We start from the raw sequence: 15,101 nt of genomic DNA on the forward strand, positions 1-15,101 counted from the left end.
TACCTAGGTTCTTGCTTCTTTCCCTGTGTCCTTTGTTTGTTTTGTTTTGTTAGTAGAGGCATTTAAAATTCTCTCCTTGGCCTTGCTGTTCTAAAATTTCATGATAAATACGCTTTAAAGGGGACCTATTTTTATACATTATACCAAGTACTCATTGGACCTGTTTAGTCTAGGAGTTCATATCCTTTAATTTTGAGAAAATTTTATGAACTGTTTATATATAATATCCTCCCCCTGTTTCCTCTTCCTCCTCAAATGTGGCTCTTAAGACTGTCCCTCTCGTTTTCCTATCTTTCCTCTCTGTTGTCTTTCTTGTTTTAAACTCTGCGTGCTGAGAGAGCCCTTCAGTTTTACCATTATCCCTTCTGTTTTTTTTTATTTGCATTATAATTTTAATTTGTAAGAGTTCTTTTTTTTTTTTATGGCTTGTCTTAACTTTCTGAAGTTGTTTTTGTTTGTTTTCGTTTTTTCATTTTCCCCCCGCTCTCAGATCTTTACCTCCCTAAGACGTTGGTTTCTTTCAGGTTGTCTCATTTGTTAAGTTGTTGTTGTGTCTGTCTTCTACGCGAGCGAATGTCCCCAGTGTCCCAACCTCTGCTGCTATGTAAGAACAGAACCTCGGGAAGCTGCTGGGTGGCTGTGTCGTTGTGGCTGGAGCTTGCGGCCCAGGGTCATCTCGCTGGCCACTCTGTTGCCCATATTTCCTTGAACTAGATGGAGTGCCACAGAAGAACGGCTGGTCTTCGCTTGGCAGCACCTTTTAGAAGCCAAGTAGGAGAAGGGTCTGAGGACCCTCCGCATTTAGTGTGTGAACTTCTGCTTTATCTTCACGCCGAGCCCGCAGCTGTGCCTGGTGTGTTGTCATTGTCCCCCCTCCACCCCCATCCGAATCTCTCTCTTCTGTTTTAGAGACCACACCTCCCGTCTAGTAGCCACATAGAAGTGGGCATCTGAGGGTCTAGCTGGTCTTACATGTGCTTCACCGGTCCTTCTGTGTCCGGTCCCACAGGTACGTCTGCTTCCAGAGGAACCAAGGGCCATGGCTTCCTGCGCCTCCTGGAGAGTTTATTGTAGTTTGTTGCTTTTCCACTTTTCCTTGCGGTGCTTTAAATTAATATTCTAGAGTCCGCTAAATCAGTGACCACTAACTTCTCTGCTGTTTTCGTATCCAAAATGTTGTTGCGTTCACCTTGCCTATTTTCTTTGTTCTTATGGGTTTATGCTTTTTTAAAAACCCTTTTAAACAACAGTGTTAGTGGGTGTATTAGTCTGCTTCGGCTGCCATGACAAAATACCATGGGCCAGTGGCTTAAACTATAGAAATTTTCCTTCACAGTTCTGGAGGCTGAAAGTCCAGGATCAGGGTGCCAGCACGATTGGTTTCTGGTGAACTCTCTCTTCCTTGCTTGCAGACGGCGCCTTCTCAATGGGGCCTCAACTAGAGGAGAGAAAGAGAGCTCTCTGGTGTTTTATACAGGCATTCATCCCACATGAGGGCCCCACGACATAACCTTGTCCAAACCCAATTACCTCCCAAGGGCTCCATCTCCACATACCAACATATTAGAGGTTAAAGCTTCAAATATGAATTCTGGGGAGGCACATCTCATTTTGCAGCAGTGAGATTTCAGGAGAGAGACAAGATCAATGCATGTGTTCAGCCTCCATATTTTTTTTCTTTTTTTCTTTTTGGAGCTGCACCCATGGCATATGGAGGCTCCCAGGCTAGGGGTTGAATCGGAGCTGTAGCCATCAGCCTTCACCACAGCCACAGCAACATGGTAGCCAGGCCGTGTCTGCAACCTTTACCACAGCTCACAGCAATGCCGGATCCTTAATCCACCGAGCGAGGCCAGGGATCGAACCTGCATCCTCATGGACGCCAGTCAGATTCATTTCCGCTGAGCCACGACGGGAACTCCAGCCTCCATCTTTAATGGGGGCCCGTCATGGAGTCTTTGGAGTGGCAGCTGTTAAAGAATTTTTCGATTGAGTACAAAATCTCTTAATCAGAAGCAGTATCAACTGATGTTTGGATTTTAAAGAGAGATGTTTTTAAAGTTTTGATTATATTTTCAGTATGAAGCAAGTCCAGTGAAAGGTAGTTAAAATAGTTTAACCATCGTTTCCCTTCTCCACTCAAAACGGGATTGCATCCTTTTTATCTATATTGATTTCACTTTCATCTTAAATGGTCGTCTTCTGTGCTTTATGCCTTGTAGGTGGTGTGAAGGGAGAGTTCTTTGTCACGTGCGGACTCCTGGCATTGCATTTTCTTCTTGAGTGATATCTCTAGATTAAAAAAAAAAAAAAATTCCAAATCTCATTTGTAGTCTCCTCTTTGTTGCTGTCTTTATGAATACCAAATCTGCATGTCGTAGAAAAACATTTTTCTACATTGGAGCTTTGTTTTCTAAAATATCTTCACAATTTCATATCCATAGGACAATTTTTGAGGAATAATGAGAAGTATCTTAAATGGAGACGGTGTCTCATGGTTAATTACAGCAGGAGTAGTTACACGGTTCATTTTGTTTTGTGTTGAAGTTTCTGTCTTGAAATAATCCTGGAGTCACAGGAAGCTGCAGCCCTGTGCCTAGATCCCCTTGTGCCCTTCCTGGATCCACCGTCCTCCATTGATGACACCTTGTCTGCCAGGTATTTTAGGGACATTGTCTCACATCATACGATTCCATGTAAGTTTTGGTTTCACATTTTTGAAATTCATTAACTTCAGAATCCAGTGAGATTCAGTTCAACTTGTGTAGGTTTTACCTGCACAAGAGAAACCTTTTCCAGTCACCCTGCCTCAAATAGATCTTTATCCTCTATCTCCACTTGATAGAATTTTATCCTCTAACCCCAGTTTGTATTTATTCAGTCACCTTAAATACTGTCTTTAGAGCTTTGTCATCTTCTGAAAGTATCTTGTTTATTTACTTATTTAATTTTATTGTCTGTCGTGTTCACCCCTGTCTCACCCAAAGGAATGCCTGTCTCAGACTAGGAGCTCAGTAATTTTTTTTTCTTACTGATTTTGACATAGGATCTCTCTGTCTCCTCAACCCCCTCTTCCCCCCATAATGCTTCGAGAATTGGAAGAATGTTAGAAAAGCCACATTCTTGGTGTTGAAGAGAAAAAAGTATGGTTTTAGAGCATCTCCTCAGCCAGGCCTTCAAGAACTCTGGCTTTTGGCATCCTGTTCTCTCATTATTAGTCTTGAATATTGGAAATTTCTTTTAATTAATGTTTTTATGAAAAGTACTTCATGGTACTTCATGGAGGTTTTTTTTTTTTTTTTGGTTTGCTTTTGTTTTTTTTACCGTGTCCACATCACGCAAAACTGCCAAGCCAGGGATCAAACCTGGGACACAGTAGTGACAACACTGCATCCTCTTTAACCACTAGGCTACCAGGAAACTCCTCTTGGCGATTTTTTGTATCTTTTGATTTTCCTAGTAAAAAATTCTAGATTTTGAGGATCTAGGTACATCCTGAATCATCTTTCTTCTTGCATGATTGCATTCTGATTTTCTGATTGATCAGCTGATTTTCGTTGTGATAAAAACACATAATGTGAGAGCTGCTCTCTTAACAAATTTTTGTGTGTACAGTAAATTGTAAGTACAGTGTTGTACAGCGGGTCTCTAGAACTTTTTCATTTTGCTTAACTGTAACTTCACACACATTTATTAACAGCTAACCATTTCTTCATCGTCCCAGCCCTTGGCAACCACTATTCTACTTTGTGCTTCTATGAGTCTGGCTGCTTTCGATACGTCACATTACCTTTTTTTTTTTTTTTTTGTCTTTTGAGGGCTGCACCCGTGGCATATGGAAGTTCCCAGGCTAGGGGTCAAATCAGAGCTACAGCTGCCAGCCTACACCATAGCCACAGCAATGCCAGATCCGAGCCGCGTCTTTGACCTACACCACAGTCATGGTAACGCCGAATCTTTAACCCACTGAGCAAGGCCAGGGATCAAACCCGCAACCTCATGGTTTCTGGTCAGATTCGTTTCTGCTGGGCCACCACCGGAACTCCTGACGTTACCTTTTTTACAGGAAGTTATCACTGAAAGTAATTTGTTATAATTTATATGGACATAATTTTTCTGCTCCCCCCAAAAAACATGTGGAATGAGCTCTCTATCTGTTATTCATTTGAAAATTGGCTTTGTTGCACATCAGAGCAAGATAAGTTTTCCAGGATTCCTCTGAATTTGGTGTGAAGAACTTGTTAACTTGTTTGTTACCTAATCACCAGTCACCCATTAAGTCTTTTACCAGATCTCTTCTGATATGTAGTGTAGACACCTCAGTAGGAAATGAGGAAGCCCCCTTATCTGCAGTTCTATTGTTTAAATCTATCCACCAGTAGTTAATAAAAATAGGAAGTTTTAGGTAGACCAACATGCCGAATGAGTACAGGCACTGATTGGTAACACCTTAGCTCTGTCTCCCTTCATTCTGTTTTGGTTCTTGCCTCCGGTGGTTTTGTTAAAATTACGTAGTGACTCTCAGCTAATTTGAGAAAATATGTAATTTCCTGGCCATATTGTGTGCAGGATATGGCGTAAGCCTGTTCTCCATCTCGTCTAGTTATTTGTTAAGTTCAGCCATGCACTGTGCATTCTAAGGGCACGTGGTTGATTCACGTCATTGAAACAGAAAATTCCCACCTGTGTAAAAATAGTACCTTCGGTTTATTATTAATGACTTTGCTGCATGCTCATTGCCACTGCTAAGCCCAGTGGTGCAATCCCCACTGGGCAGCGGCCCGTGCTGGAGAAGCCAGGTGATGCTGGCCTCAGCTGGCATCGCGTGCAGCATCTTGTGGCGGGATTAGCATAACAGAGTGCATCCCCAATTAGACAACCCAGCCTTTTTTTTTAAACAGAAAAACAGTGTGCCCCGGTGTCCTCCAAGGATTTCAAAGCCACAACACCTTCAGGTAATTTCATTCCCAAGGTGTGGTTATGTAGTATCAAGTGGAAAGAAGCATGGAAGCTTTGAGTTCTAATACTGTGTTTTTGACTAACGTAGAAGTAATTTGTTTGGGGAGAGGGGAATGGGAAAGAGTATTTAGGGCATGTTTTCTTCATTAATAAGTGTAATAGTACTACTGATACGTCTCACATTATTCTGAAGCATAAGTTTGAAAGTGGCTGCGCATTAAATGGACTTTTGCCAAAGAAAAATTGTTGTGTTACACTTACTAACAGGTTTTGTGTTTTGGTTGTTTGAATGTTGCCTAACTGAATTTACTTGTACTCTTACAGTGGAGACGGGGAACTTACATTTCTTTTAAAACTGTCCACATTCTGTTCTTATTTAATATCTAATAACAAGCTCTACTAACTCTGTATCTATATTTTTTTAGCCTAATTATATGTATCGAACTGCAGCATGAAAACTAAAGCTTAAATGAAATGATTAGCAACTCTTGAGATGGGCTAATATTAATATGTTCCTTTCATTAACTCTTATAATCTTAAGTCATCGTTTAAATTTATGTTTGTTAAAAAATCAGTGACAATAAAAAATCGTAATGCAAGTTTTTATTGACCAGGAGTGTTTTTCTTTTAAAGTTTTAAGAAATTCTGTGGTTATTCAGATTTAATTTAAAATTACATTCTAGTCTCTGCAGTTTTTTTTTAAATGGCAGTAAATGTTATGTACTTGTATTATGAGCTTCTTGACTCCATTTAAAATAAAAGACGGGCCAGAGTTCCCATGGTGGCGCAGTGGAAAACGAATCTGACTAGTAGCCATGAGGACGCGGGTTCGATCCCTGGCCTCCCTCCATGGGTAGGTGATCTGGCATTGCCCTGAGCTGTGGTGCAGGTCGAAGATGCTGCTCGGATCCAGCGCTTCCGTGGCTGTGGTGTAGGCCGGCAGCTGTAGTTCCAATTCGACCCCTAGCCTGGGAACTTCCATATGCCACAGGTGCAGCCCTGAAAAAGCAAAAAAAAAAAAAAGATGTTTTGTATGGCAGCATACAGAAGGTAGTAGGTGAAAATGAAACAGTTTTTCTGAATAGATTCATTTTGTATTGTACATTATTACTCCTGTAACTGAAGTCACCTTCTTCTCAAACAGAGGAGTTAATTATTCAGTTGGGAAAAAATTGTTGAAGGGACACTGTAAATAAATAATTATACTGTCTTGATCCTTTTCAAGGTTTATTTTCACATGTATTATCTCAATTAGCTCAGCAGCCTACTGAACTGTTGCACTGTTTATTAACAAATGGAATATTTCAAAAATACAGTGTCTTTTCTCACCTCGAGGAATATCTTAATGTTCCCTGTCAGCTAAAACAGAAGAGACCACACACTCAGATAAATGCCATTGATTGTATAACCAGAACTGTTTCAAACTAAGAGTACGTTTTTGGTGCTTTGCTTCTCAAAATAAGCATGACATTCATTGTTCATAACTGACAGTTTATTCATTGTCCAATCTTCTTTAAAAGTTAATAATGTTAAGTAATAGGGGTAATATCCAGAGTCACTCAAAATATGTCTTTTCTATATGTTTATAGATTCTGTACCAGGAAGATAACTTTATTTCTTTTATGAAGTAGATGTAGTTCTTAAATCTTTTTCCCCCTCTGTGAAAGGCGTAGGAGATACTGACTAGTTAATTTACCAGTCGGTGTTTCGGGGTTTTTTTTTTTAAATCAAGTAGAACTTTATTACATTGGTTTAATTGTCAAATAAACCAATTTGAAGACTGTACGTATTGTTTTTCAAGATGTTAAGAAATTGAAAATGCACAACTGAAAACCAAAGTTGCGTAGTTATGAAGAAGCCTAGGAAACGAAAGCATAGCATGTCAGCCTTTGATTGAAAATTTAGCCAACTGGGCAGGAGCTGTCTTGCTTACATGAGCATTAAATTCCTATCAATAGCTCATGTTAGATAGCAAATGCAGGTTATTTTTTACCAATGATCTTAAACCGTGATTGCTAAAAAATGGTTTCTCAGTGGTATTATTTTATTTATTTTTTCCTTCCTCTATTTAATCAGCTTTAAGCATTGCTTTCTTTATATGACTCCCTTTTAAACGCTCAAGGATCTCTGTTATCCGTAATAAATCCAGACCATCTGATGTTCAGGAGAAGCTGAGTTCAGCGTGTCCTCCTTTGATCTCCCTGGGTTGATTTATTCATTCATGTAACAGGTGTTTAGTAAGCATCCACTTAGTGCCAGTGATGTGCCCCACACGGAACAAGGCGGACAAGGAGTCTGCTCCCAGGGTGTTTATTTTCTAGAGGGGTTTGCGAGAGTATAAATCCCGGAGGATATGAGTACAGTCATTTCAGCACTTACAAGATACTGCGTATATTGACTTCTCTCTTTTCCAGTAAAAATTTTTTATCATTATCTTAATCTCTAATCGGCTAGACAGTCTGGATTTGAATAGAAGTCCCATGCCTGTCTCTAGGCAAATGACTTACCCTCTCTGTTTCTCAATTTATGTCGGTGGCGTAAGGCTAGAAACTAAGTCATAGAGCTCTTAGAAAGATTAAATGAGTTACGTCTACCAGTACTTACAGCAGCATTTGTTATACAGCTAAGGTTCAGTAAAAATAAGCTATATCTCAAATGTTGGTCTCATTAAAATGTTCCTTCAAATGGAAGTTTATAAAGATGAAACATGCCCCGCACAGCATCATTCACTTGCTGAACACAACACTTTTATCTTGATTGTTTTAGACGGAAGAAAAAAGTACCTCTATAAGTTACTAAATTGTATTGGTTCTACATCCTGCATTAAGTGTCTGTTGGTAACATAACGTGTTTGTTTAAGGTGAACAGATTGGGCTTATTTTCTGACTTTAATTCATCTCCTGTATCAATATAAAAGTTGATGAACTCTGTGCTGATAGAATTAAGTGCGTGGTTAAGGATTTCTCCATTTTCCCTTATCTTTAAAAACATAATCAATTAAAATGCCTTTCAAAGTTTCAGAGATACTTGACTTCTCGGAGTGACTCTCCCTGTTTCCCCTTTCCTAACGTCAGCTGCTCATGGTCCCCCCCCCCCATGTTGTCACTGAGCCAACCTCCTCATTTGTTCCCCCAGCAGTCTCTTTGCCCCTACAGTTTGTCATGCACGTCACTCTAAGTTAGTAGTCTTAAAAATAATCCTTTCATTCTCTCCTTTGCTCAAGAAACTGCATTTGCTTCTTCTTGCCCAAAGAGTCAAATACAGGTGCCCTTAGCTTACTTTCCTTCATAACCAGGCATTTTTTTTTAAATCATCCCCATTGATATATTAGACTCTAATTCTCAACATCAGCTCTTCCAGACTATGAGCCCTGTGTTGTTACAGTTCTCATCTTGATCTGTATGTACATATTGAGCTCATTCCTCTAGCCATGCTTTTTTAAATACAGTATATTCTTAATCGCTCTGTTTCCCTGCCTCCCACGTTGTAGACAGACATATACTTGTTTTCCAGGCAGGTTTAGCTTCAGTTTCCCCTCTTCCAGAACTCTTTTTTGACTAGTTTATGACATGCCTTTTCCTGAGATATGTAGGTTGGCTTTTGCATTTCTGTGCTGATATGATGATATATATATCTATATATAGATAATAGATAGATAGAGATCTCACTAAATTATTGCTTTCTTGAATTTTTGTATGTGATTTCTTTCCTCCTGATAACTTGCCTCTGATTTTGTAGAGGCTGCAAGTCGGGCCATCGTCCAGTTCTTGGAAATCCATCAGAGTGAAGAAGCCAGTAGAGGGTGGATGCTTCTGACAACAATTAACTTGTTAGCATCTTCTGGTCAGGTGAGTCCTTGGTTTTCATTTGTGAAACTTCTCTTATTTTAATCCTCTTGGGATTTCGTGAAGTTAAATGTATTATCATATCCAAAGAAGATTTTATGATAAACACCATATTCTTCTAATTCTTCTTAAACATTATTTCATGCCTATCACAACACCTCTGTCAGGAGGTTGGTGTTTCCACTTTACACACGAGGAAATGCCTAACTTGCAACAGTTTTTCATCTTTTTCACACCGTAATGCACATAGAGCATAGTTTCTTTGTAGGGCATGCTGGGCAAAATGATGGGCTGCCTGTGGCTAGAGGAATGTGGCCCAGGAACTGGCCCAGCACTTCTGAGCCCTTGTTAGGGAAACTTTGGCCTAGAAAAATGATCTAAGATTTATCTAAGGCCATTTAGCTAATACAGAGTGAACGGCGTGGATGGAGTCCTCCTGTGGCCTGGCAGATTCTGGTTCTGGTGCTGTCACTGCTCTGGCGCAGGTTCCATCCCTGGCTGGGAATTTCTGAGTGCTGTGGCCCAAAAAAAAAAGGGGGGGGAATAAATGACATGGACAAATACTTGAGAATTGTTCTAATTTTTATGGAAAATAAGGAAATATTGTCATTTTCAGAATAATATATATTACCTTCCTACATGACTTATTCTGGAGATTGCTTTTTTCCCCCTTTAAATCAGCTTTAAGCATGTGTCATGTAACATATTGCATGTGGTCACTCCTGGGCTATTTGAATACCTGATTTTTGACCTGTGATGTTTTGGGAATGAAGAAAATTTATTCAACCTTCTAAAATCCAGAGGAGAATTACCTATCAAAGTCCATACCAGTCTTGAGAATGGCTATTGTGTAAATTATAATGGGCTTTCACACACCTCACAGAATTTACAAAGGTAACTGTGACGCCCATCGTACTACCAGACAGGCCACTGCAGATACAATGTATGTTTCTCCTGATACCAATTACTACCCAAAGTAAACAGCACTTGAAACTTTTTTCTTTAGAATGGCCTTTTTAATTTTTTTGCTTTTGTTTGTTTGTTTTTTAAATCAGAGGAGAGGGAGTTCCTGTTGTGGCTTAGCAGGTCAAGAATCCGACTAGTATCCATGAGGATGTGGGTTCGATCCCTGGCCTTCCTCAGTGGGTCAGGGATTCAACGTTGCTGTGAGCTGAGATGTAGGTCCCAGACACAGCTTGGATCTGGCATTGCTGTGGCTGTGGTGTAGACTGGCAGCTGCAGCTCCGATTTGACCCCTTAGCCTGGGAACTTGTATATGCTGCAAGTGCGGCCCTAAAAAAAGGCGGGGGGGGGGGAGAGAAAAGGTATAAATAAATAAATCAGAGAAGAAATCAGACCAACTTGATTTACCTGGGACTCTCTAAGTTTTAGCATTTCCACCTCCCAGAAATGCCCTAGTTCTGGGCACATAAGGATGTTTATTCACCCCAAGTATTGAGTAACTTTCACATAAGAGTCCTAAATTGGACCACTGTTTTCAGATATCTGTGATCACATCAGGTGACTATCTAAATACCAGTTCCGCCTGCTGCTGCTCGTAGCTATAAACGCCCACATATGGTACCAAAATTTGGTTTGGTTTAGAGTAACATGTAAAGCAATAATGTTTGATTGGAATATTTCTGTTTTATTCATATTTTCTGTAGAAGCGCTTTTTCTTTCTCAATTGTGATTTGATACTGTCTTACCCTAACACCTAACACATGGTAGAAAGCCAGTAACTGTGTATTAACTTAAATGTGCACAAATGGACAGACCAATTTAAAAGTGTCACAAAGAACCAGGAGAAAAGAATCACTTAAAAATTATGAATGTTGCCAGTTGCCAGTGTGGATACCAAGTTGTGCTTTTTAATCTCTCAGTTACTAAGATGGAAGTGAAAAATCATGTCACTTTGCTTAAGCGGAAGGGACAGCTGGCAATAATCTAACGGGAAAAAGAAAATTCAGGGTTAGGTTTTGAGCCGACTTTGTTGTTTGCGTGCTGCTGTCTGTCAGCAGCAGTAAGATACAGAGGTGACTGACACGTGGTCAGCATGCAGGCGACAGAGATGGAGCTCATACTACCAAATGCAGCAACGAGCTGTATGTGACACTGTGGAGAGAGGAGTGTAGGCGGTATCAACATTTGGGAGGTGAGAGTAGGAGGAAAGCTGAGGAATTAAGTTTCAGGTATGAACAGACGTTGAAACTGAGAGTTAGGTGGAGACAGGGGGTGTCTGGATGTAGGTCATCGGTGAGAACTGCAGGGGGCCTCTGCGTGTCGCAGGAGGGACCTGACAGCGCTTGTGTGGAAAGGGGCCGCATGTCGGGAAGGGTTGTTGCTTCGGCTCCCTCTCCTTCCGGCCCTGGCCTCGGCCCATCTCTCTCAGGGTTTCCGTACTAGCCTCCTGATTGCTCCAGCCTTCCTGCTCTGGAGTCTGTGTTCTGTGCTTCCACCAGCTAATCTTCTGAAATAGGGTTTTTTTCCTCTGTTGTTTACACGTCACTGCGTCTCCAGTGCCAGCAAAATAGAAGTAAAGCTACGGTGGGAGACCACATGCAGGGGCATTGAGTAATATGTATGGATGCGGGTGTGTATATATACACACACACGTATATGTATATGTATACACACGCGCGCATGTATACACCTGAGTGTATACATGTATATGCATACACACACATGTATATGCATACACAAACCTGCATATATACACTTGAGAGTGTGTATACACACACACCTATATGTATACACACACGCGTGTATACACCAGAGTGTGTGCACACACACACACGTATGTGTATACACACGCGCGCATATATACACCAGCTCTCTGACCCAAGGCAAGGTATATAAGTGATGAACCTCAGTTGCTTCCTTTGTAAAGTGAGGAACATACAGTCATAGGTTCTTCCTGTCGGGCTGACTTGAGCAATAGATGAGAGCGTGGATTTAAAGTGCTTACCCTTGTGCTTTTATGCAGTACCCCCCCTTTAGAGGTGGGACATTATTATTGTGGCTCTTCAGGCGTCCTCCGTTCTGGACTCGGGTTCCTGGAACACACTGTACCATATGGCCTGACCTCCTGTGTGTCTTCCAGGTGGTCTTCCCCGCCCATCCTAAGCCCTGCACATTCCATTCCACTCCTGGCAGGTGTCCATCAGTCCCCGTTGTGTTCGCCCGAACCTTCTGCCCTTGTCACACTTAAGAGAGTTAATCCTAGTTATCGACGCCCCTCCTTCTGCTGCTAGATCACCGTCTTCTGCAGGGCAGGGAGCCCGCGTCACTGCATGCCCGGCTCCCAGCACACTGACTGCCATACCCTAGGCATTCAAGAAATGATTCCTGAAAACTAAAAAACGAATCAGCAGATGATTCCAGCCTGTTGGTCTCTAGCATGGAGAAACTTTTTATTCCAGACTGTGCCATAGGAATATTTTCACAGCTAATATAACATACTTCTTAGCAATACTGAAATGTTTGTCATAAAAATATCTGAGATTTTTTTCCTTTAGTTTTCGTTGAAAATAACGTAGCAATTTGTTGTGTGTCTGTGATGGCTATATCCTTCAAATGCCCTTTCAACTCTCAGAATCTACAATGAGAATAAAATAAAAGTGATAGTAAAACAACTGCTAATGTATAGTTTAATCCTTATGTCTTTGCGTTTGTTATCTAGCCCTCATATTAACCATGAGAGATATCTATCCTTATATCCATTTTATAGGAGGAAAAGGTGAGGTCTAGCAAGATGAGTTTGCCCAAGTTCAGGGCTAAATTCTTTTTTTTCCCCAAATCCTAAAGCTTATGTTCTTTGAAACATGTTTCCTCATAATAGTCAACTTAATAAATACCTTAATAAGGAACAAACTTCTCAATAGCCAATTAAACCAAATTTGTCCAAATAGGAAATGAGTATTTTCCAGCATGGAGTAGTTTTAATTTTTTTCAGGCATTTAAAAAGTTATTTTGAGTAGTTGCCATTGTGGCTCAGTGTGTTAAGAACTTAACTAGTATCCATGAGAATGCGGGTTCAATCCCTGGCCTTGTTCAGTGGGTTAAGGATCCCGTGTTGCCATGAGCTGTGGTGTAGGTCACAGATGTGGCTTAGATCTGCTTTGGCTGTGGGGTAAGCAACAGCTCCATTTCAACCCCTAGCCTGGGAACTTACATACGTTGTGGGGCAGCCCTAAAAAAAAGACCAAAAAAAAAAAAAAAGTTATTTTGATGTATAATCTTCTGGCTTAAACTCATGAGCTCACTTAGCTGTACCAAGTACAGTTATGTCTGTCTGTGTGTCTGTCTATTCACTTATTTACTGGTTTGTTTTCCAGAAAACCGTGGACTGCATGACAACGATGTCAGTGCCTTCCACCCTGGTTAAATGCTTATATCTGTTTTTTGACCTCCCGCATGTGCCTGAGGCAGTTGGGGGTGCCCAGAATGAGCTACCTCTAGCAGAACGCCGTGGACTACTCCAGAAAGTTTTTGTGCAGGTATGGAAGGTGCTGCTTGCCTGGCCATCTGTACCGAGGGGGACACTGCTTAAGTAGACGCCTCTTCGGTTTTCTGTAGCATTTCATGGGGTTTGCTGGAAATTCACTTTTATCTTCTCTGTCCTATTTCTTCAATCTGTCTGTGTCCTTTGGGGACTCTTTGAGTGAAGGATTAATGAGTTTGTTTCCCGAATCCGATCTAATCATTAAAGTTACCTTTGATAGAGCAAACACGCCACTAAAGTGGACTAATAAGCAAGGAAAACCTTTCTTGACAATCCTCCTAAGTTTGGGGTCAGATTTCTTCTAATGTCAAGATATTCTGTTTGCCTGTTTTCTACATACAGAGAGTCCTTCGCCTATAAATATTTAGCTTAGAAAAAGACCATTTATTTTACTGGCTGATGCTACCGCTTCTGCTCCCTGCCTGTAAAGCCCTTCTTTCCCACTGTTGCTGCTCTTCTTTTAAGAGCATTAGCAGATGAAATAAACCTTTGGTAGCTAGTCTGGAAATATTCCATCATTTTGATATCTTTTTTTGGGAGAAAAATTTCAAAACAAGCAAACTACAAACATTTAGAGTCTGATCTGCCCACGGGAAATACAGTATTTAAAAATACATGTTTGACACATAAAGATAAATACTGCATGATTTCAATTAAAGCAGTCAAACTTGTAAGAGTAGAGTATTGATTGCCAGGGGCTGAAGGGTGCGGAAAAGGCAGTTGTTGTTCAGTAGGTACAGAGCTTCAGGTGTTTTTGTTTTGTTTTGCTTTTTAGGGCCACACTCTCGGCATATGGAGGTTCCCAGGCTAGGGGTTGAATCAGAGCTGCAGCTGCCGGCCTGCGCCACAGCCACAGCAACACGGGATCCGAGCCATGTCTGCGACCTACACCACAGCTCACGACAGCGCTGGATCCCTGACCCACTGAGCGAGGCCAGGGCTCAAACCCTCGTCCTCATGGATGCTAGTCAGGTTCATTACCGCTGAGCTACAACCAGAACTGCCAGAGTTTCACTTTTGAAAGATGAAAGTGTTCTAGAGATGTGTTGCACAGCAATGGGCGTGGAGTTAACACGACTGTACTCTGTACTTAGAAATGATTTCCTAAGATGGTTAAATTTTCGGGTATGTGTTTTTATGCCTCCATTTGAAACCCTCCCCCACAAAAAAATGTGAAGTGTAAAAAACCCACACCTGTTTGAATCCATCTCACTGAAGTAAGACCCAGATTTCTCATCGCTAAAATGAAAATAATGATACCTAGCCAAAGGATTTAGGGAAAGATTAAAAGACATAATACCCAAAGCTATGGTTCTCTGCTTCAGACGTAGTAGAAATGAAATACAAATATTTATTAATTAATTAATTAATTAATGTGTGTGTCTTTTTGTCTTTTCTAGGGCTGTTCCTGCAGCATATGGAAGTTCCCAGGCGAGGGGTCTGATCGGAGCATAGCTGTCAGCCTACACCACAGCCACAGCAACGCGGGATCCGAGCCACGTCTGTGACCTACACCACAGCTCAGGCAACGCCGGATCCTTAACCCGCTGAGCGAGGCCAGGGCTCAAACCTGAAACCTCATAGTTCCTCGTCAGATTCGTTTCTGCTGCGCCACAACAGGAACTCCTCTTTCTTTGTCACGGAGAATTTAAATGGAACTCTTCATTTACATTTGTGGCAACTGCTGGTCGTGGCTGTGACCCACAGCACTGCAGGCGTGGCAGTGATTTGCTCTCAGCTTTGCCGCCTCCTAGTCCCGAGCTCCTTTACTGCAGCCCTCAGCCTTTTCTCGC

The 15,101-nt window shown here is 41.3% G+C and overlaps 1 protein-coding gene across 10 annotated transcripts in view; it reads left to right on the forward strand.

The window, feature by feature from the left end:
• The window catches only part of WDFY3 (WD repeat and FYVE domain containing 3), a 271,937-nt gene that overhangs the window by 110,252 nt on the left and 146,584 nt on the right, over window positions 1-15,101 (forward strand). For 7 of the 10 annotated variants that reach the window (XM_084973500.1, XM_084973502.1, XM_084973501.1 and 4 more), the window contains exons 5-7: window positions 4,902-4,955; window positions 8,698-8,807; window positions 13,142-13,303. In XM_084973500.1, the coding sequence (XP_084829626.1) occupies window positions 4,902-4,955; window positions 8,698-8,807; window positions 13,142-13,303 (326 nt within the window). The remainder of the gene's footprint in view (window positions 1-4,901; window positions 4,956-8,697; window positions 8,808-13,141; window positions 13,304-15,101) is intronic. The other 3 variants (XM_021101795.2, XM_084973505.1, XM_084973508.1) reach the window with 1 other exon arrangement.

This window comes from Sus scrofa, chromosome 8 (assembly GCF_054392235.1).
Source record: "Sus scrofa isolate SSC_HxYL_T2T_F1_AM1 chromosome 8, Sscrofa_HxYL_maternal_Yorkshire_Landrace_v2.0, whole genome shotgun sequence".
Taxonomy (NCBI): domain Eukaryota; kingdom Metazoa; phylum Chordata; class Mammalia; order Artiodactyla; family Suidae; genus Sus; species Sus scrofa.